Source organism: Micropterus dolomieu, linkage group LG07 (assembly GCF_021292245.1).
Source record: "Micropterus dolomieu isolate WLL.071019.BEF.003 ecotype Adirondacks linkage group LG07, ASM2129224v1, whole genome shotgun sequence".
Taxonomy (NCBI): domain Eukaryota; kingdom Metazoa; phylum Chordata; class Actinopteri; order Centrarchiformes; family Centrarchidae; genus Micropterus; species Micropterus dolomieu.
In genome coordinates, this window is record NC_060156.1 from 26,734,076 (window position 1) to 26,757,814 (window position 23,739).

Here is a 23,739-nt window from a genome sequence, read left to right on the forward strand (position 1 = left end):
AGACAGAGTTGCTTGGTAGGGCAGATGTCTGCAGTGGCTTAGCCTGGCTGTCAAGGCGTGGCATGCTACCAGCCAATACCTCCATCCAGGATCAATGAACGGATTAGCCCACAAATACGTCACACAGATACAGACAACTCTGGGGTTTCTCTTCTGGCTTTCTCCTGACCCCCTTTAGGGTTTCCATACAAGTCTATGACTTCCCTCATGATAAGCCACCATTATTTTGATCATATAAAGTATTGAAGTGTGTGCACTGTAATGCCTCGGGGTATCAGAAATATGCAGAGCAGCCTACACCAACCAGCGGGTGAACAGCCAGGCACCTGAGCTGATAAAGTGTAGATATGAATATGAAATTCCAATGAGGTTTCTGATCCGGGAATTCTGGCTTCAAGGTGACAGGTTTAATTGCAGTTACAAAACTGCTCCATGGCCCAATGAAGTCACACACAGCTTCATGCCTTTAAAAAGGCATCACCGGTATCTCTTATCTGGGTCAGTAAAAACTGACAACCTCCTGAAACCAGGAACCCACACACACACACACACACACACACACACACACAGAACAGAGAACAGACTGTGCTGCTGGTGTTGCTGTACACCACTGGTCAACTTGTGTAAAGGGAAAAAAAAAAGAAAAAAAAAAATACAACAATGCTGTAACCTTAAAAAGGCAAATAGCATCTGGGCATCTGGCAAACGCACACACTTAAAGGAGAAACCTGTAGCCTTGCAGCAGCTACACAGACGGTCAATGTCAGATAAATATCAAGGAGCGTCCAGCTGGATCTTTCTTTGCATGCTTCAGCCAGGGCCAGTGGAGCTTCCACTCACTTACACGCGCGCACACGTACGCACGCGCGCACACACACACACACACACAACCACGTTTAGTAAACTCCTTTTAAAGCAGCGCTATGAACCACAAAACATTACACACACACACACAAACATCACAGCCAGATGCATTAACGTCTCGCACACAAACACGTTACCTAGATCGCTAGCACATCTCACTCCTCTTGGAACCCCACTGCATCCCCCTGTAGGTCTCTCCCTCTGTCTCGTCTATCCTTCCCTTTCACACTTGCTCTACCACCAGGCAGATAATGCAGTAGGATTGTCGGCTTGGCATTCCACCTCCCTCCCCATGTCTCGCCTTCCTCACTCTCACTCTCTCTCTCTCTCCCCCTCCCTCCTTCCCCCTCTTCTATCCTGGTGTCACTGATTACTATTCAGCAGACGGCTGCAGTGGAGAGAGTGCAGAGAGATGACACACAATACCTCAAAGCTGGAATAGGCATCACCACCCCCCCCCTTCCATCTCTCCTCCTTTCTCAGCTCAAAGCACTTCTCTATGGCTACAGGGCTCTGCAGAAGCAGACAACTCATCACCTCACCAATATACAACGCACAAACACACTCTTGCAGTCTCATTTCCCCTTCTCTCACTGGCTTAATTAGCAGCCATTAATGGAATGAAGTTAGTTTGTATGTATAACGTGGGTAAAGAATAGAAGGTGAAGTGATGTGCAAAAAGCTGCAGAGCCTGGCTCCTAATTAGGTTACAATGATTTCTCAGAACCTGCAGGCAGTTCTCCATCACTTGATGCCTCTCACTGCCACTTCCTCTATCCAGTATGCTCCAATGGAAAGTGGATGAATAAAGAGGAAGCACCATGAAACATGTATCATTCATAAAATGTCTCTACATTCTTTTCCTCCCAACAATCATCATCTGCAGCGATATCCTGTTTTTCCTCTTTCCATTTCCCTTTTCACTCTATCCTACCTTTATTCAATATCTGTTCCTCTAAACGTGTACCCACCCCTCTATGAAGATAACTGGGGCAGTCGTGTGTGTGTGTGTGTGTTGAGTATGTGTGAGATTCTGTCGGTGTGTGTGTGTGTTGCTGGCAATGAGCCGGGACTAAGAGGGAGGGGTGCAACCAAGACAGAGTGAGGACGTGCAGCACGTGCAGCCTACTTTGCTCAGTGCTGTACCACCACAAGCATCAACACACACAGATACAGTACATCACCTCCTAGACACTACAAGATCTTGCATTTGATTGTAAAAGGGTAGACAAACTACCATCAACACTTGTTAAACGCAACCCACTGCAGCACCAATAGCTTTGCAGTAAATACAACCTGTGTAAAACTCAATTTGCTTGTTGAAACTGTGTCAGACGTAGGGATTGGGGATCGAGACCCGGTTCTATAAGGACATGGTTCCATATTTTTCAAAAACAGAAAATCAATAAGGTCTGAGCTTATCACTGATGGTACCGAGACTGGCAGGTCCTAATGTAATGCAAGAGTCATCTCATTTCAACTGGTGCACAATCATACATCAACTGTCTAATAAAGGTTTTGAATTTTACATTTATTCATTTAGCTGACACTTTTATCCAAAGTGACTTACAATTGCTATATATGTCAGAGGCTGACGCCTCTGGAGCAACTAGGGGTTAAGTGTCTTGCTCAGGGACACATTGATGGATGCTGCAGTGGGAATTAAAACCGTCTCCAGGCATGCGTCTTATCCATTGCCCCATCGCTACCCGTAGAATTGCCTGCCAATCACCGTTAAACTAAAGGAAGAAGTAGTGAATTTCTTCACAACCTCATTCCCCATCCAGAGGTGCTGACTCTAGCATTAATATGGAATAATAATAACGACATGCTCCTCTAAACAGAATTAGAAAACTAACAGGAATTAGTCCATTCACCTCATAGCCAGGTAATTGTAAAACAATGCTCTGCAATTGCTTATTAATTAAAATGCATTATAAAAACCTGGGTGACAACATCTGGAGCAGGACAAAGCCCAGGATCTGATAGCAGTCTGTCCCTAAAGGCAACCAGAACTCTCAGACAACAAAAGATTCATAGGCTCCAGCCAGAAAGCCCTTTGTTACTGCCTGGACATCTATGACTTCCAGGTGATCGTAGACCAGGTTTAACTCAGACAGACAGGACAGACTATCCACCAGTCTTTGTTAGTCTGAAGACTAGGGAGGACAAGTCCATTTAGGGAGTAAGGAGGCTTCTATGAGTACACATCAGGTATACAATACAGACTGGCATAAATGGAAAATGATTCCACATGCTGTGTATGAACAGACAGTCTGAAGAGAAGAGTCCATGGACATTGTGTGTTGACAGGTCAGTTTTACAGTTTGTGAAACCAGGTTTGCAGTAATTACTATATAGTATAATTAATCTAAATCATTTTAGTAAAATATTTCTTACAATCTCTGTTGAGACCATGACCATCTGCATTGTATATTCTAATAAAATGAAATTGATGGTGGTTCATTTTTAAAAGAACTACAATTAGATTTAAATGTTTTTCATATGACTCACTGCTGAAGCCAAAAGCAATTCAATCCAAACATGTTTTTTTTACCATAATTTATATTCAATGTATCACTGCAAACTAAATAATTAACTGCACACCTTCCATCGAAATTTGCACGAAATATATTACCTTGAAAAGACACAAGATGTGGTAACTGGTTCTAAAATTTACTCATCAGGCCCTTCTTTATGTGAATCACAATCAACACCATGACTCATCTATTTTCATTCTGTCTATAACACAATTTGTGAGTTTCGCAACCATTTAGGTTTACCTTTAAACTGGACTCGTGGTCCGTGTTGACTTTGAACATGAGTCCCAGTCTCAGATGAATTTCTTTAGCTCTTGAGAAACCGGGGTCAATGTAAAGCACCTCCTGGAATGCCTTGATTGCCCTGGAAAAAGACACAGAAACAGGTATTCAACAAAAATGGAAATGTATACAAATATTACGAATGGCAAAACGATCATCTACTGTTGATCATCTACTACCCTTGCGTCATTTTTCTAACAACAGATTATCTGACTTTTAATCCGCTGCGGTTTCACAAACATTCACCAGAACTGGGCCAAATTGACAAACTTAAATATTACAATATGACTCAAGATTTCAACACTGATAATATTGTGATTATTTAGGTATGACTTTAAAGGGATTAAAATCATTTTGAAAGCAAAGCTAAGAAAGGAGGAAACTTCCTAAATGATAAGATAATAATACAGCTTCTACGCGTGACTCAAACTGTTAACTCATTAATGTTTCCATTACTCAACACCCACTGAACACCCAGTTTGGAGACTCAGTGCCCTATATCGACTATTTCCCAAGCTACTCTATCATATTTCGCTGGTCCCGGGACCTTCACTAGAAACAAAAGTCTCGCTCAAAGACCAAGTGTCGACTTGTGAAAGAACGATGGAAACGTCAGTCAGTACGTCATCTTACTCTTCAACAAAAAGGTCCATCTCTGTAGGAATGCTGCAGTCTGAGCCTGTCGGTGGCAAAAACAAGCACTTTTAGTGGACGTACTTTTAACTGCTCACAATGATTATGTTGCAGCCATTGCAGCCTGTTTCTCTGCTAACAGCTAAAAGCCACTAATCATTATAGTCAATGCCTGCGAGTCCATCAGACGCGGCCGCAGTGCGTCCCAGAAGTGTCTCTCCGCTAAGCGGCACAGAGCAGATCGAACCAGGCAGGAAGTCCGACACAGAATGACATAGAGAATCCAGTGAATTTTCAAAATAAAACACGCTGCTGAGACTCCCGATCATAAAACACGGTTAAAACGATACAAAAAGAAATCACTTAACTCCGTAGGCTATTTAATCATAGTAGAAGTACAAAATGCAAACACAGATTACCAAATCAACAAAATCGAAACATGTCAGCAAATTCAGGCAGGCAAAATTTTCTGATTCTGAAATGCTCCTTGTGGGAAATGCAGCCTGACAGAACGAAACAGGGTCACAGAGAGCTGTGAAGAAGCTCTATGGACGCATCAAAACAGCGGCGCAGCCGTAACATGCTGTAGCCGGAGTCAGCGGATTCCTGGTGTAAGGTTAATAAAAGAAAAAAAAAAAAAAAAAAAAAAATACTATTAGAGGTAGATGATATTATAACTGAGAGAAACATGAAACAATAGCAATGCGATTAATGTCCGAACAGCTACAGGGATTCTATGTTGAGTTAGGTAGAGCAGCCAATGCTGCCGTTTATAGGACAGTGTTTCCCCTGACAGCTCTAGTCACATTTTTCTTTCTAGTGTTTAAAATTATATATCCTGTCTTTATGTTTCACCACTGCTATTGATTAGAGACACCTGCTGTAGATACTACTGTATATGGGTGTTTGACAGTCAGCTGCTTACCGTCTCAAGAAAAGTTATCAATGGGAAGTTTACCTTTCTTAGAGCGTACATGTTAATATCTAACATAAATATCACATTCTATTAATTGGGATATAAAATAATTGAGAGCTTGGGAGAATCTGACCCCATTTACACCTGCTATCAAAAAGTCTTCTTGGTATTTTAACCGCATGCACTGCAGTTGAGTCTCAATGTGCAAATTTGGCATGAGGAGCTGGCAGACATGCCAACAACCATGTTCCCAGGTCATGAGAGTTCGTGCTGCCGTAAGGGTTGTTTCTAGGGCTGCAGCTAATGATGATTTTAGTGCACGAAGCTTCTATAGATTATTTCAAGGATTCATCGATGCGTTTTAGAAGAAGTACTTTTGTTTGAGTGTGCTATATAATTGAATGGATTAAACGAGGCGTTGATGCAAAGAATTTGCGTCGATGCATTTTAGTGAGCGATTTAATCGATGAATGGTTTCAGCCCTAGATGTATCGTTTGCCAAATTATCCTCGTCTTTTCTCCGGGCTCTCTTGAGATAGCAGAAGACTATGAAGTACTCAGACTTGAAACAGTAGCTTAAAAACACATTGCATTTGTTGTGTTGCTTTGGGAAGCTCAGGTGAGACTGACGATGCACTGAACCAACTGCGAATCGTAAACATAAAATAGTACAGCCAACAAAGAGCACATTCCCCAGACACTAGCCGAACGTTTGGTGAACTACAGGAATTAACACTGAATAGCTGCAGCTGACTTAATGTGTTGGTGACAGTTATTATTGTCTTCAAAAATCAAGTGAGATTAATGTCGTTATAGCATAGCTAAAACGGTAGCTCTTTTGACCCAGTGACATTTGTCCGATTTGGTGATCAAAAAGATAAAACAAAACAATGAAATGAATGATAGTATCAGCAAAGTTTATCTGGCCTCTGACCACAAGGCTGGCTAATAAGTGCAGTAAATGTTGTAATGTAAAGGCTTCTGTCATGGTAGCATTAAACTTTCTATTGCTCTCTTAATACTGAAATAAACCACAGTCTGCAGAGACAAGAGCACAACAAAACGAGTTTCCATTTGAACCCACTCACTGTGTAGCTATGACAATAATGGCACATGCATGTCAGCATGAAGCCCCTCTCCTTCATGAAACAGCAGAGCTCAGAGCTCAGTGCTGTCTGGGTGACACACACACTGAACTCATTGCCCCCTATTCCCTCCTCCCGATCTCCTCGTTTATCTGGTCCCTCCCTCCCCCTCTATGCTCTGAGTTCACCCTCTCCTCCCTCCCTGGCAGGATTCAAAGTGAATGTTTGGAGAACACAGCTCCTCTACAGAATCCGTTGTGACACAGCGCGTAAGGCAGACTCTGGCCAAACAATGAGCAAAGAACTAGTCTCTCCTTTAGAAAAGGGCATCTGACAGCAACACTACACATTTTCCCCAAACAGGCCACACAAATAACGTAATTTTGCTCCATTCAACAGAAGCCATTTGCTGTACTAGTTGATATTTTATGGCATAAATGTTCCACAATTGCTCTACATTAAAATTTGCATATGTCTAATCTAATATTTTCTTGGGGTGAAGCTTGTTTTGGATGGACTTTGTAATGGCTATAATACTATAACGAGCTCAGATGGACAAGCTGGGGAGTTGAGCCAGTGTCTCTCCGGGTGAGCACCACTTCAGCCCTGTGAAGTAACATTCACCATTTGACAGCTCAGCATTCCTTTGGGCCTTAGGCTCACGGTGACGTAATCTATCCTCCAGAGCTCCACATGGTACCCTCCCCTCCCCCACTGACACATTCATTTGGCAGGGCAATAACACTGTAGTCCTTCATGGTCATGGATGAAGTAAGGGGGTCAACAGCAGGCCAAACATAGGAGACCGGCCACGGCAAACCAGCCGAGGTGAAGCAAGTATCAGAATGTGGATGTGGCTAGGTTCAGAATCAGTGCAGCGTAAAACTGCTAGCTTGTTACACCTGCCATTTTATAAGCAAACCGCTTAACTGAGAAATTAAATAAACAAAAATTAACAGGTCAGTGCTGCTGGAAAGTTTGCAGGTTGCGCCCAGTCCCGACCTGCACGATTGAGTGTGGATAGGTCATCAAATAGCTGTTAAATTATAGAAATATTTAACAATAGACCATCATCACTGTTTTTACCGCTGCCTTGTAGTAACCCATTATGTGACAAATTCAATTTGGCTTTGTAGAACGTACACTTTCCAAAAATTATTGACTCTAATGCGGGTCAGACAGCCAATAGTATATACCCCAAACCACAGAATGAGTTAAATAGTCAGCAATATAAGTTCATAGTCCTGGTGTGACATTTTTAAAGATGTCATTTATTAATCAGCTGGATTACAAACACATTTATTAGTTTCTGACTGTGCCAAAGTAGAAAAGTGAAAATGTGACTTAACTGACTGATAAAGATGAACAAACCTATTGTAGCTATTAGTGGTACAAGAAAACAGTAATTCTGTCAGTGACAGTGATGCTCTGCTCCCTATGGGAGAGAGAGAGAGATGGGGCTCACGATGTAGTCCCACACTGGTTCACATTCAACAGCACAATCCCCCTGAGAAACTCAGCCACAAGGGGGCTAATGGGCCCACCTGGACCTCTCTTGAGGAGGCGGATGTGACCTGGACTTCATAAATAGCACAAAGGCAGCAGACCCTGCTACTTTGGCAACATGGTTCATTTGAGGACACTCCAGCAAGCGCAATCCTTATAAGATCTGCCCCTATTTAAAACACGATGCCTTCACTCACACAAGGCATCTCTCTCTGCTGCCACTAAAAAGCTCAAAGCTACTCACTTCTTTACACATCAATACTCTCACTCCACTTAGGGCTGGGCGATATGGCCAAAAATGTTATCACGTTAAAAACCTATCATTCCATTTTGATAATTATCACAATAAATGTCAAATAAGTTCACCCCTGAACGAAAGCTGAAGGGCCAGATGGTTAATTGTGTGGTTAAACTATACTTTATGGTCAGAACGTGACAAACAGTGGATCACTTCACATATCTGATGTAGCACATTCAAAACAATTATGATAAAATCTCTTTTCAAAAAAAAAAAATATGATTAGTAACTTATTTCAGTTCCTTTTTCAACAAAAACATCTTAATAGATAAATCAAATATTAATATATAAATATAATATTGAACATTTGTTATATTGTTATTGAGGTAAATTATATTGGGATCATTTTCATTAGTGTTTTATTGCCCAGCCCTAACTCCAATCCACAGTCAAACATCCCAAATCTGTAAATTCTCAAGCAGTCAAAAAACACAGAAAAACCCTGTATCTATACTGACAAGCCAAGAAAGACACCCAAATAGAGAAAGCTCAAAATGACAGGCAGAAATGTTCATACCTTTTAAATAAATCAAAATGATGCCACTCAATCATGAACAGTGTTTCCAATTAATTAACAAGACTATGGCAGCCAGTCTATTTTGTTCCGCCATAGTTTCAAAGTGAACCGAAAATTATGCTGGAAATAGGTGCCAGGGTCCACGTGGTTAACATTAAAGACTTCTAACATTGTGTTTTGCGCCGCTGCTCCCTGCTGCTGTAAACTCACGCGTTCACACACTGGCATCTGACTCGAGACAACCGCTTTTCTTTTGAGGTAATTACGGGAACGTTAACTAAGGGTTTGAACAGTACTGAATATATCCACTGTCTCTCATTTAAGAACGTGATCATGCTAGCCGCTAAATATAGCGCACACATATTAGAGCCTTTCTGGTAAAACAGGGTCTATACAAGAATCCTGAAGTAAAATTGAATACCTTTTTAAGACCTTTTCAAGACTTTTTCAACATATTTTAAGACTGCCGCGCCACTTTGAGCTGTAACCGATTAAATCAGCCCCACACACACCTATAAAAAGGGACATTTTTTAAAAGGAATTTAAGTATAACATATTTATTGCCTATATGTCATCAGGTTGTAACGCCACCTAAAAATTGAGGCATTCACCAACTTTCTCAGTTGCCTATAACAGCCTGTATGGGCCAACAGTTTTCTATTTGAAGGACTGGTCAGATTTCCTGCGAAAAGCAACTGTCTTACATAAGCTATGCAGTTTATGTATGCAATATTACAGCAAATAATGTGAAACAATAATTTTGTGTGTTATTTGGTTTAAACTAGATAATGTGAGCTTGCCTGTAATGATGTGTGTGATAACTTTCACCGTCCACTTGATCAACACAACAAAATTCAAAACAGGCCAGGAGGGAACAAAGATGAAGACAATAAACTGAGTGATGAATAATGTAAGTAGTGTAGGCGGTGTAAAACAGGCACAACCTGGAGGAGGAACTAGTCTAAATGACTGTATTAGTATGACATTAAATTGAAAGTATATTGTTAATTTCATATTAAACTAAAAGTTTGATATTAATATATTCATTATGCTACTAGATTCAATATAATAGTATATAACTTACCACTAGTATATAATTCAAATTACAGCTGCTTCGGTTTGCAGTTGATTTTTATTCATTAACTTTGTGCCTTAAAAATGCTCTAGGCTACATGATAGTCTCCAACCTTGATTTTAGGCAGGCTACTAATTCATCAATAATCATAACCGTTTATGCAGAACAATGAGTTCAACATTTATACAGTTTGTTGCAGCACATCAAGCCTTTTTTTTTTTTTTTTTTTTTTTAAATCCCGCTCCCGCTGTGATTGATTTGTTCACAAAAACTGACATTGACGAGAGCATCGGCTTTATGAAAAGCTGAATGTGTTTCAATAACAGGCACCGATTAAGCAAAATAGCCGGCTAACGTTAGCCAAACCCACACGCTCCTTGAATTTTCCCTGTTGTTTTCTGTCTTACCGATTCAGCTGCTGCCGGCACATCTCGCTCTTGTTTTCCTGGAACGGAGCTGTTCAGGTGGCCACAGAGTGACCGGCCAACCGGTTTAATCCCGTTACTACTGATCGCCACTCCGACTGTGTTTTGGACGATTAACATTGCGGGTCCGGCAGGGTGGGAGATTACGGTCGGTTGTACTCGTAAATCATTTTCCGGTTCGCACGGATCTATTATTTTGGAGCGTTTAAGAGTGAAATAGGCGCTCGGTGGATCCCTGCGTCTAACGTTACAGAAAGGAATCACACAGTCGCTACTCACTGCCTGTCTATGCATTATAAATAAATATGTTCATCTACTTTTAGCAAACAAACTTTTGGACAAACAGGATTTTCACATTGAAAAAAATATCTTCAAAATGTAATACCTGTTAAATGGTGATTAAGACTAATACTTTTTAATGGCCTTAATTTTCGCAAAATTGATTTATTACCGTTTAAGACTTTTTCAGACCCCGCGGACACCCTGTAAGAGCAGTTAAAAGGAGCAGAGCGAGCCGACAGGCAGGGTTAGCAACTTTATTCTGTCATTTTCTCACTCAGTAACAAGTGTTAGAGTGTGAAAGTCTTGCCTGAAGAGAGGCTATTAAGTCTTAATTGTACGCAATATGAGCACAAGATACAATATAATTTAACAAATTGCGTCGGACATGGTGAATGTTGCACAAGGATACACGTGACAGTCCGGTTTTCAAAATAAGGTGTTAACACAACATGTATGGAAATAGGATCAATTGGATTATATTCACAGTAAGTATAAAACATGCTACATGTGTCCATTAAAAGTAAAATAAAATGGTCATTACTTACAAACAATTCTTTGATTTAAGGTTGCTGGAAAAACATAAAAATATTAGTTGACGTTTTTGCTGTTTCATCACCATTTATATCTATACAGTGAGTTTTATCATCAAAGTGTTTACTGGGGCACAAAATTGTTTCCAAGAGTTCATAGTTCTTCATAGATCTAGCCTCTTAATTTTGCTTTAAAAGTGAACCAAATGAATGCACTTAATTTTAAAATGTACAAATCTTTCTTCCGGGGGGCATGCCCCCAGACCCCGCAAGAGGATCGATGTCCACCCACCATAGTCTCACAAAATCCTGTGGGAAACATTGATGAAATCATTGATTCATAAAGTGGGAGAAGATATTTTGATACACAAAATGTACTCGTGGAAATAACTTTAAACACAGCTGCATCTCATTTAGATGTTTAAAATAAAAAGGTCCTGTTATTGTGCATGCTGGCTTACTGGGACTCAGCCATCATTCATTATATTAACTACACCTGTGTGTAAAACCTTTTCCTGCTATGCCGAATCACAATGTTTGCTGTGAAAAAAAACAAAAAAACTATCACCACCGTATAAGTCATGAGAATCCACATTACTGTAGAGCCAAGAAAGAGATGTTTCTCCATAATTATGCTTCTTATTCTTGAAGGCGTATCAAGTGCAAAGTGACATCAGGTGGGTCATAAAGATCACACATTCCTCTTTCTCTTATCCTGCACATCATATGAGAGCAGATTTCAGGCTAGATAGAAATCTCACATTACAATAAACTATTTCCAAAATGTGCACAGAGCTGAGGAAATTCAAAAAAGTGTGTTAGCACAAGTGTCTAACTGGAACAGGAGACCCCAACACCTAGGGGGACCCATGCAGACGTGCCTGCAGTTAGACATGAGAATCAGTATCAATTTCATCCGTGTCTGTGAGATAGAACATTGTTAACCTAGCAGACTGGACAGGAACCAGATAACCTCAACCTACAGCTCCAATTTTGCTCTAGACATTTTTTTACAAGTTATGAAAGTGCGCAAAGCTGGCACCTTCACTGAGACCCAACTGTTGACGGTCAGTAAAGAGGCCCGTTTCCCACGCTACACGTTGAGGCGACTTCAGCTGGGTAGCCTCACAATGCCTCCGAGCAGACAGGAAGTGTCCCGTGCTTTGAAGTAACTTTAACTAGCGGTCAAAACAGCGGCTGTAACACGGTGGATCAATATATTTTACCGTCACTCGTTTCACTATCAGAATGTGATCCACTCTGTCGATAACATTTGAGAAGGCTACACCAGCCGCACGTATACAATTTTACCCCCATTCACGTTAACAGAGTGCTAAACAGGAAGTTAGCTTGCTCTGCTGACAAATGCCAACACAGTGGACGCTGTAGAGCTACCGCCAACTAGCATTTGGGAGTGTGATTGAAGAATGACGGCGACACTGACGCACAAGTATAAATGCATGGCTACATGCGTAGCCTACGGCGTAGCTACGCACGTAACCCTGACACAGAAGTATAAATCAAGGATAACCCAGAGCCATACGAGAACTGAACACTGCCAACAATGATAACGACCGTTCGGGAACTGTATTAAACTTCCAGTTACATTCACAGAACACTGCACAGATGTTTATGTATGCATATATGTATATAATCTCAACTGCACAGCCTGTACATAGAACCTCTGCAATTCAACAAGTGTGCAGTAACATGAACAGCAATATCTCAGCTGCTAACTATAAGCTGTATTGTTTTATATCCGTTTATATTATATATTAATATTTATATTTTAATATATTCTATAGTCCTATATTCAGAACCTCGTTCTTTTCTTAGCTCAAACTTTTTATATTTTTAATTTTGTTGTCATGTTGGGTGTACAATGCACCGTAAGGATTGCACTCAGTTTCGTTGTACAATAAAAGGAATCTGAATCAATTATGGTGGACCTGAAGATTTTGCTAGCAGAGCATTACCTTTTACAGAGTTAGGAAGCAATGCTAAAGTCAAGCCTGATGTCGCCGTACACATAAAATAATGATTCCCAGTCTCTTCCTACAGCTTGATAATTTTAAACTGGTGATGGCATCAGGACTGAAAGTCATGTCGTGCATCCCTGATAACTATGACAGCTATAGAGTAATTAGAAGGCAGCTCTTAGGAATCAAGGACAGCTGTTTTTGCCCCCCCATTTAAAATGTTTGTGGCCTAAACTTTCTACTGAGCACACAGAGATGAAATTATATCAATGTTCTCATCTTACTGCAGGTATGAAAGCAAAAGATATAGGTGTATTCAAATCGTATGTGTATTCATAACGTAAATCATTGTGATGCCATGCATGCAATGAAAAATATATCTTTTAAAGCACTTACCACTGAAATGCGTTGTAATGGTAGTAAACCATGCCAAGGCCATATAAAAAGGCAGCATTCTGAAAAAGAGCGTGGGAAAATTGTTACAAACAGCAGCAGAGAAATTCTTCAACAAATTGTAATGATTACTTGGTGAAAGCTAAAATCTAGTAGTTATAACCCTGTCATAGCATTTCTACATACAAAATGTTGAATAAAATTAAACTGCACCAAACTGTATTTATCCAGTCCTTTCTTGGTTTGTCTGGTTGTATTATGCTTGATAAATCGTAACATACTACATGCCAAGTTGAACAAGAAACCATTTTCCAGGAGAAGCCATCCAAATGACAGACCCTACCATTTCCATGCTAGTTAATTGGGATTTGGAAAATGTAAATTTATAGTAAAGGGGCATTGGTTCACCACGGTGCAAGACACACGCAACATTTTAACTCATCGAGCTTTAAGGAGAGGGCGGTATGACCAACATATGTCAAGGTGCTGATAGTAACAACAAAAACCAAGAGGCCGATCAAATGGGCATGCACCAGAGTTACATTATGCCCTGATCAACAAGTAGCCGAAACATCTCAATCACTCACTACAAAAAGGACTGTGGCCTTTGTCTATCAAATCAAATCTCATGAACAAACCTAAGAGAAAACAAAATATCAATTGTATCTGCTACCAGCAGGTTTTTCATATCAAGTAAAGTATATAACCAGATAACACATCATACAAACTAGTGGTAGATCAATTAATCGTGCCGATATCTAGCATTTTGAGATAATCTGCATCGGCCGAAACCTGCACTCACATGGCCGAGCAAAATTCTAGCAAATCTAATCTAAAACCTTTACTGGCTAATGTTAAATATATACTGTTAAACTGTAGAGAATAATGCAGTTCAATGACGTCACTTCTGACAAACTGCTGTATTTTTGTATTTCCTTAATGTAAATTCCATCTAAAACATGTTACTGGCTAAGATAACACATATATTAGACAGTCTACATGGATAATACATGACTTTTTTTGTTTTGATATCGGCATTATACATCCGCCATCGGCACTCTAAATTTTGGCATCGGCCTTTGAAAAACCCATACGGTTTGACCACAAATACAAACATTAGACTGAGTCGAATTACACAGCCATGATGAGATTCAGCCAATGAGTCGCACAGACTCACTGAGCATAATTTAATGCATTTCCATTATCAACATAATTAGGTTGACACATCTTTTCTGCCCTAAAAGTTTTCCCTTCCCAGTTGGGAGACCAGTTAGAGCCATATTTGGTCAACCGTACCAGTTTGGCCCTGGTTTTGGGCTCCAAGCTCAGATTCCCAAGGGAAGGCTGCCCCACATCATTATCTAGCAGAGGGAAGGACCTCACACCCTCACTTCACTGTGCAGATCTGAAATCCCGAGGAGCCCAGTGCTGTCAGATCTGATCATAATCGAATTCTCAGCACCTCTGCTTAATGGGCACTCCAAACAGTGAAACATCAAACGAGCCTATTTATCCACACAGAGAGCATAGAGAAGGCAGGCTGGATCCCATCATATCACAGCTGATTGGACAGTTTAAATCCAGGCCACGAGCAGGAACTGTATGCAATCAAAAGTGAGGCAAATATGTCTGAATACTAACATTGTTACATCCACAATTACTGACCACATCCTCATAAACTCGTGCTACGCTGTTAAGCTCGTTAAAATGAAGAAAGTTATGCTATTAGCAAAATTAACAAAGAAAATTATCCAAAGTGGATAGGAGTTCCGTAAGGCTCACGTGGAAATCCCCCCCCCCCCCCCCCCCTTTGGAACTGCTTTGTATTCCCAGATCCACAGAAACGATTTGGTCGAGTCCAGTTATAATACAATGCCAGCTTAGCTAAGAGCTAAACAACCCTAATCCTTCTACCCAGTGGTCCCAAGAAATCCATTACATCACTCTCTAGCTCTGTCATTCTTGGTTAAATAGGTGAAATACAATAAATGGAGGTGACGGACAGCTAAAAAATTGGAACTTAGTGGAGGCCTCCCTTGGAGCCACAAACAGGTCCCTAGCATCCTGAGCAGTTAGGCTATATTAAAATGTAAACCTATATTAAATCAAAAAATAGATTCTATGTTAAAGAGACAGGTTGGCTGAGATATGAATGAGCCCATTAAACCCACACTAGCTGACATTAGTAAATATAAACTGGGCAAAGTTGATTTGCTCCGGAGTTTCTCTCATCAGTTATACATTTGTATTTCCCTGCGTGAGACAATTATTGTGTGGCTTGACAGCGTGTGAAAAACACCATTTGCATGAGTCTTGCGAGACAGCTTTTTACCTGACGAGTATTCTGCTTAAAATTTAATCTTGCGAGATCTCATCACGCTCCTATTAATTATATTTGTGTATTTCATTTGAAAATATTGAAAGACTACCCTATCGCTTTCTTTCATACCCCTACACCTGTCTCCTACTGCGTGCACACACCTGCTTGTTTCCCCAAAAAACACAACTAGCCTTTCGAAACAACGTGGTACTGAATTACAGTGGCACCAACAGGTGTGTTCCCTACGCTTTGCTTTACCTGGCTAAAATATCCACTGTGTCCACGTCTTCTAAGGTAACACCAAAGTCTCTCTCTCCGTTTCTCTGCACAAATGTGTCAAATATACTGTTAGAGTTTTTTGTAAAATGCGAGCTGCTGTACAGCAACATGCCCGTGATTCGACCAATGCAAACCATTTCAAGATACAATCACCACAGCAGGTACAATCTGCGCCTCTGTCAGACCAACCAGTACAATCAAAAATTCTGAAAATAACGATTTCCAGCTTTAAAAGAGATACTATGCAATTGGTAACAACATGGTAACCAGTCCTACTCTACTGAAATATAGCAGAATCCACAGCATCTGCTGTCCGAGAGCACGTTAGCCTCAGTAAGAAGACATGTTTTAGCAGCACTGTAGAAGGTGTGACAACAAGCCTGTCAATATTTAAATATGCATTGAAGCAAAATACTTTTCTAAGCCTAAATCTAAGACACAGAGTCTAGTTTATTTATCGGTAGGATTATCGAGAGGAACTTGAATAGTTACAATTAGTCAACAAACATCAAACAAACGACAGAAACGCAGCATCCAAAACACAACAGAGTAAAAATGTAGAGAGAGTTATTTGAAATAGTTTGTACAAAAATACAGTGACTAATAAGAGGTGGGAAGCACAGGAGCGACTGTTTTTCTCCAGGGCCGAAGTCAATGCTAACTTTGCAGCTAACCTCCTTCACTTTATTCAACAGTTGGCAGCAACACACGGGAGCTCGTCTTTAGTCCTGAGAAGCTGCAGTCTTTGTTCACCAGCCACTGTAACTTCTACTGTACATTTACTGCTGAACAAGGTGCTGACCCGCTCCTCTCTATTTTCCGTTCACACATAACCTCCGTCTATTCCTCCTCTACCGCACACATACTGACCGCTGCGGCAAAGCTAGCAAAGCTAACCAGCTGGGATCATCACACACATGACAGACAGACAAGACTGTAATACTGAACCTGTCGTTAATGCGGAACAGTAAAGCTAACTTTACTCACCTGTCCGGCAGAAACAGAGCAACCTCAGCATCGGTTTTCATTCTTTTCAAATCTAGATTTATTCAGCATTGAAACCCCTCACCGATGTTAACACAGGTCTTCCCCCCACCTGGTCCTATAACTTGGATCACAATTCCTCAGACCTTTCCCTCTGTGGCTGTTTCTCAGCCATCGTCCCATAATAAGTCCAGCATGTTCGAATGTACCTCTGTTTGTTTACATTCTCTCTCCTACTGCTTCGAAAGCGCCACCGCCACCTGCTGCTCGCTCCGAGCAGCTTTGTTTGTGCTTAATTTACAGACCCAGGGCTGTGTAGGAAAACCGGATTTTTTTTTCAGAGCACATGAAAAACAGAGCTAGCGACCAATGAGGAAATATTCCCCGAATTTAACAAAACACATCTGAGTCAAGCTACCAGCTAATACAGAGCAATGCAGCAGTAGCCGCCAAGACATACACTTAGAAAAACGTATAATAGTCATTTTTCATGGTATTGGTATTAAATTTAAACTAGGATTTATGCCGTGGCCCTACAGTGTTTTCCAGCTAACAAGTCCCAGCTATTGTTAGCAAACATTTTCAAGCGGAAACAACAAAAATATTTTAGTTTTAGTGTGTTTGACTTATATTAATCAATTCCAATAGCACTTGCAATCATTCTGACTTCTGGGTTAAACACTCCAGAGTGTTATCTTTCAGAGAAGCCCAAAACCATGCGTATACTCCAAATGGTTCAAGAACTACATTCAGTTTAGGTTGGATATGCCTTGAAAAGGCGTTTTGCATGAAATTTACAGGAATGTTAAGAGGTTAAGGGCCTTAAATAATCCCTCACAGAAGCCTTACGTGCACTGAACAGTAAAGTAATGCCACATGTCCTACAGAAATCAAGTACATACAACAGGCTGACAACAAACCCAGTCTTGTTGTTTGCGCAGAAATCTTTCCGTCCCTAATCAACACATGTCAACACATACAGTAGAGTCCACTTGATCTGCATTCCAGGGGTTGTCCTTGTGCAGCGCACTCACAAAGTATAAGGACAGCGATATGTTTTTCCATTGTTTGGCTGCGTATATCAGCACACTGGATTTGAAATTAAATGACTACAGTGACGTTAGAGTGTAGAGTTGCAGTTTTAAGACTAGCTGAGCATGTTCTCGTTCATATTAACGTGCACATAATGTTGGGAACATTGCATAGAGACTGCCACAGTTTTAGGGCGATGCATGTAATGTTGTTGGTTTCATTTTGTGTAAACTCACCTTCCAGTAGTCCGACTGTAAACTGAAGTACCTCTGGTATGCAGATAGTGCTGGGAAAACGGTGAAATGAATAAAAGAATGTGATAGCGTGAGAGACACAGAAGGAGATAATGAAGAGTTAGTGACAATGTTAACTTCTCCAGATATTCAACTCAGTTTTAAGACAAGCTGAAAATGTTTAATCAGAATAATCCTTTGTCACTGTTAACCAAAATATTGAGCAACAACAGCGCACATCAAATGACTCATGAAAAACTAGCCATCAGTTCTCTATTTTGAATCAATATAACACAAAGGGAAACAAACAAAGTTCAGAAAATAATGAACTGATGCGGAGATACAGATTTGGAAGGGAGAGAAAACAGGCAGGATAATGTATACATTGAGACTCTCACCTTTTGAATAGTCCTCCAGCAGGAGGTTAAAGTGGCCCAGCTGACAGAAAATGTCAGGGTCCACTTTCCCCTCTGCTTTCAGGATGAGGGCATCATAGCAGCTAACAGCCTAAATGAAAGAGCAGTAACAGCGTAGAGTTAAAGAGATGCTACACAGCTGCACTGAACATGAAAGACTTAAATGGTTGGTAGAGAATATGCAAGGTTCAAAAAAAAATATAAATGGTCAATATGGCAAGCAAATTCTGACAATAGCTTGACCTTAATGCTTAGGTCAATGGCATAAGTTCATTAGGCGATTATCAGAGACGGCTGACTCACAGAATACCAAAGGCGTGCGTTTTTCAAGCCTTCCAGGGCAGTTTTGCATAGTACCTGCTGTATGCCCACATATGGGCCTTGTCAGTCAGTATTTAAACAACGGCTAAACAAATTACTCATGATAGCCCATACTGCAGCCACTGAGGAGGAATGGTTTTGAGTATAACTCTCTCTCTCTCTCTCTCTCTGTGTGCTAGTCAACAAAACAATTATGCTGGATGCAATATGCCAATTTAGAAAAACTATTTAGATATATTTCAAAAAGTAGTCATTTTGTGGTGAACAGAGCATTATCTTCAACGTGTGCTGATCTTGTTGAGCTAAAACAGACACCAACAACAGCTTTGTAAAAATCAAACGATTCAGCAATGTATCTGTGATAAAACTGAAAGGCTAATGCAAAGGTCTGGGTGAAATGAAATTACTGTACTGTGACATAATAACTCTAGACATTATGTTCTTGCACAGTTGATTCTGAAGTTACCTGAAGATTTTTGCCTGTATGTATCATTAAGAATACTATTATGAATGTCATGTTTGTAACACAGTAGGTGATACACTCCTTTGGTACTTAGTATTACAAAAGACGGAATCGCTCTCTTACAAACGAACAGTTATCAGGTTAAGAGCAGTCAGAAAAGCTCATACAAGAGTCCCAGCTTGCAGAAGTAGGCAATATAGAATGTTTCTTATTTTTGCTTCTTGTTTTGAGGAACCTGCAAATTATATCTGATCCTTATGAACTCCCATGCTTCTCTATCAAGCAGAGACACCATTAAAATACCTATTATGGTTGTTTATTCGCAGCACATAGTTGAGAGTATACGACCAAAGTAACTCTCGTATGATTGACTCTATGGAGATTTTGACGTCATCTCTTTTCAGAAAATTGACTCTGGCTGTTATTACCACAAGACTCTAGATAAATTCCTAGAACATTTTTCCAGTAAGTGTGCCAAAGAGCTAATTCTGATACCAAACTAGTAAATCACATCCTTCACTGGACAGTCCAAGAGGCAGATGCTGTTTTTTTTGCTGTCCTAACGATCATCATCAATTTAGTGCACTACAAAAAAAAAATAAATAAATAAAAAACCCACATTCTAACTCTTCATAAATGATGTGGCACAATTTATACAGTAATGTCAAATTGCATATATTTAATAAAAGATTATGTTAGACCACAAAGCAATATATTCAAAAGTGACAAAAAGAACCTCTGATAAGATTGTAATAAAACATTCATGCATCATTCATCACTGGAAAGCCACTCACTTTGGGGCTGGAGCCAATCCCAGCTTACATCGGGCGAAAGGCGGAGTACACCCTGAACAGATCGCCAGTCCATTGCAGGGCCACACATCGACAAACAACCACTCACACTCATACCTAAGGACAATTTTTGGAGACACCAATTAACCTAGCCTGCATGTCTTTGGATAGTGGGAGGAAGCCGGAGCACCCGGAGGGAACCCACACGCACACGGGAGAACATGCAAACTCCACACAGAAAGGCCGGGGAACCCGGGGTTTGAACCCACAACCTTATTGCTTTGCGGCGACCGTGCTAACCACTGCACCACCCCGGGAGTTTCACAAATGAAAGAAAATTGAATTATTATGACAAGCCTTTGCTCAAAGAGCCCAAATCTAATCACATTGTGATTAGACCCTACCTCAAGCTTCTCCTGAGGAAAATAATCAAGCTCACATTTGCAAATAGTATGTCTCCTCACACTTCTGTCATACAGCAAATAAAAAACGGGCATTATTACACACATTTTGCAAGGTGCTGGCATAACGCCAAGCTGCTCTTCTACTTATGAATTTGTGCCACAGAGGTTATCCAGCAGAGCACCCTGCAGACAGTGTGACCCAGCGAACAAAACTACACTTACAAATGCATCCTCAAATTGTGAAAATTATAGTGGGACAGTACCAAAATGAATTAATGGGTTCTTATGTTCAGCCTCATGCTTAACTCTCCCATCCCCCACATTTTAAAATGGTAGAGTCCAGAGAGAGCATCTAAAGGGAACTTGGTATAAGTACAGTTATAAATATAATTGCGTGTGACACAGCCTTATACATGTGGTGTTATCACGCAGACAGATCCCACAAGCAGACCTTTTTAAGTTTAATGTTGTTGTATGAAAAGGCCTGCTTGGGTACCCAGGTATCCAGCAGAGAATGAAGGACAGCAGCAAACCAAAAATGACAATAACTGAGTGCATGGCTGGGCCTGATCTCAAAGTACACCTGAACAAAACAACGTTACCAGCCAACCCTTCAACAAGAAACCCAGAAGCCACATGTTGAAGACGCAGATCAAGCACAGGCAGCGGAACGGTGCAAACATGGACCGCATGTGCACGACTGCCGTGTGTGCAACAAGCACTACACAGTCAGTTAAGTGTGTTCCACTGGCTTCCGGTTTATAATCAATCACCTTTGTTAAAACATCGTCGTGATAAGGTTTTTTTGCGAATGGTGATTAGCCTAGCCGCTGCTGCTAGTTAGCTGGCAAACGTTTGCTAAGTATTTTCTTCCCATCCCCGCCATCTTAGGCCAAGTCAAGCAGCCATTATTTTGCAACCCTAAAACTACCTCTATGTATTTACTTCTCCCTCGTTGTTGTCTGATAAGTGGCGCCGTAGTAGCTATGTGTACAAGTGAAGGAGGGGGGGGGGACCGCTGGAGAGTTAGCAGCTAACATGCTAGGCTAGCAGAGTGAGCTGACGCACAACCCCAAACTCTGGCTGCCGTTTCAGAGGATGCGACGCAGGGTTTTGCTGGGATATTGTTTCTCCTCTCAATAAAAGGAAGTGTGCATTTACTCTCTACTTTTGCAGGCCACATAGTATAACAGTTAAGTTAGATAGCAACGTGTTACATTTAGTTTAGCCCGATTGCAGCAAGTGTAACAAGCAAAGTAACAACAGTTTGCAACATAAAATGTATTTTCTTCACACATGCTTGTCTATCCTTAAAAATATGTGTTGATAGCGATTTATATGCTTTGACAAACACGTATTCGACAATGCCATCACGTAGCACTGTACCTTTTCTCTCTCAACAACCGATTTTTAGCTGGGTGGATGGAGATTCATATAACGTTATCGTCCTGCAATTTTACCGCAACGTTGTGTCTGTTTAATAATAGTGTAGCGTTAGTTTAGAGAAATGCAACCTTACTAGAGTCATTTTATATTCTGTGCTTTGGTTTCCGAGCAAATGTCGCTCCCGTCTATGCAATATAATCAGGTCCACATTTGTAAGCTGCTTTTACAGTCTGATTCAGCTTCAAAGTTAGAGGGGGATGTAGGTTTGTGTACGTCGCGGCTGGCCATATGGCAAGAGCTGCGTTGGGAGGTCTGTACCACTTATTTCAGGTGGGATATACACTAATCAAGAGGAGATAACCAGGCGGCTGTGATCTTGTTTTCTGTGGCATACCTTTAACAGCAAGGCCTTCGTTCTGGCGCCATCTTCTTGAAGCCTATGAAATCCAAACAGTGAACTGCAAGTAGAGGACAGACAACACACACATACACACACACACACAGGCGGTTCCGTATTACTTAGGGGGCAATAATAGTTGTTGTTTCAAACTGCGATGAAGAAAAATATATATTTCAGGAGAAGAAGCGGGTGATAGAGCTCACACAAGACATTATCTAACCTGTCAGTTCCGACCAAGCTCTCTTTTTCTTGCGCTGTTAGCTTCGGAAAGTCCTCTTCGATTTCAGTCGCTGTTCCCGACGCCATTTTCTCCTCGTCATTACCAGCAGCAACGCCGAGTCTCCGGGCAGCGGCGGCGGCAGCGGCTGTGAGCGACACTCCGCACGATTTCATGGGAAAGAAATGAGAAGACCGACGGGCACCGAGCAACTCCGGAAAAATGCAATAACAACGAAAAGTGTTGCACACCTATCCAGGACTAGACGGGGCGTAGCGTAATTCTTGCCAAATCCTCAAGGAAATGATCCCGTCAAGTTACCTTCCACACTCCTCATTGTACATCGACACACAGCGTGTATTCCAGTGCCAATTTATGCATGAAGTTGATGTAATGTTGGGTTTTAGGAGTGAGTGTTACTTGATAATGTCGCAAACTTCCCAACCATCGGCTGAAAGTTGTTGTAATTGTGTCACATAGGCAAACGCACGCCGCCACCGTCGGCACGCCTTCTGTTCGCCGTGGCCAATCAGTGGGCGGCGTGTGCAGTCACGTGACAAATAAAAACGGGTTTCCAAGACCCGCCTCAAGCCCTGCAATTGGTTCCCCGTGGTATATTATGATTACGTAACTGTATTTTAAAGAAAGCCATTTGTCAGAATTGCTGTCATTTTTGTCTATGGAGGGGGAACGGCTGTCAAGGATGTTTGTTGCAACGTTGCACAAAAACAGTTCTTTACAACACAGTTAAAAGCCCAATCACATAAATAAAAAGGTAAATAAATATATAAATACATAAAAAATAAATAAATAACAAGATAATTAAATTAAATTATTTCATTTAGGTAAATTAGAAAAGTAAAATAAATACTAAATAATGAAGTTATGTACGTTAAAGTGGCACACTAAATATATGTATATTTTGGTCTCAGGTCTCTGTGACTTTATGTTGTTGTAGTACATCTCCTATTTTGTTAGCTCATCCTCCCACTGTACACAAAACTGCATTATTATATTATTACAGAAGTTCTGCACACTGTCCATTACATATAATACATACAATTACTAATCTGTTGTAACTTGAATTTAATGGCATTGTTTAATAAACTAATGACTGTAAATCTGCAAGCACTCTCATTTATCTCTTTTCTGATATTCCCCCACAAAT

The 23,739-nt window shown here is 40.8% G+C and overlaps 1 protein-coding gene across 1 annotated transcript in view; it reads right to left on the reverse strand.

Annotated features, from left to right (window-relative positions):
- Positions 1-23,064, reverse strand: part of kdm6a (lysine (K)-specific demethylase 6A) — a 43,571-nt gene extending 20,507 nt beyond the window's left edge. The window contains exons 1-6 of the mRNA XM_046053190.1: positions 22,575-23,064; positions 22,349-22,412; positions 18,572-18,680; positions 18,177-18,226; positions 13,329-13,387; positions 3,648-3,768 (exon numbers count right to left, since the gene is read on the reverse strand). Of these exons, the coding sequence (XP_045909146.1) occupies positions 3,648-3,768; positions 13,329-13,387; positions 18,177-18,226; positions 18,572-18,680; positions 22,349-22,412; positions 22,575-22,747 (576 nt within the window). The 5' untranslated portion in view covers positions 22,748-23,064. The remainder of the gene's footprint in view (positions 1-3,647; positions 3,769-13,328; positions 13,388-18,176; positions 18,227-18,571; positions 18,681-22,348; positions 22,413-22,574) is intronic.
- Positions 23,065-23,739: the final 675 nt, after the last annotated feature.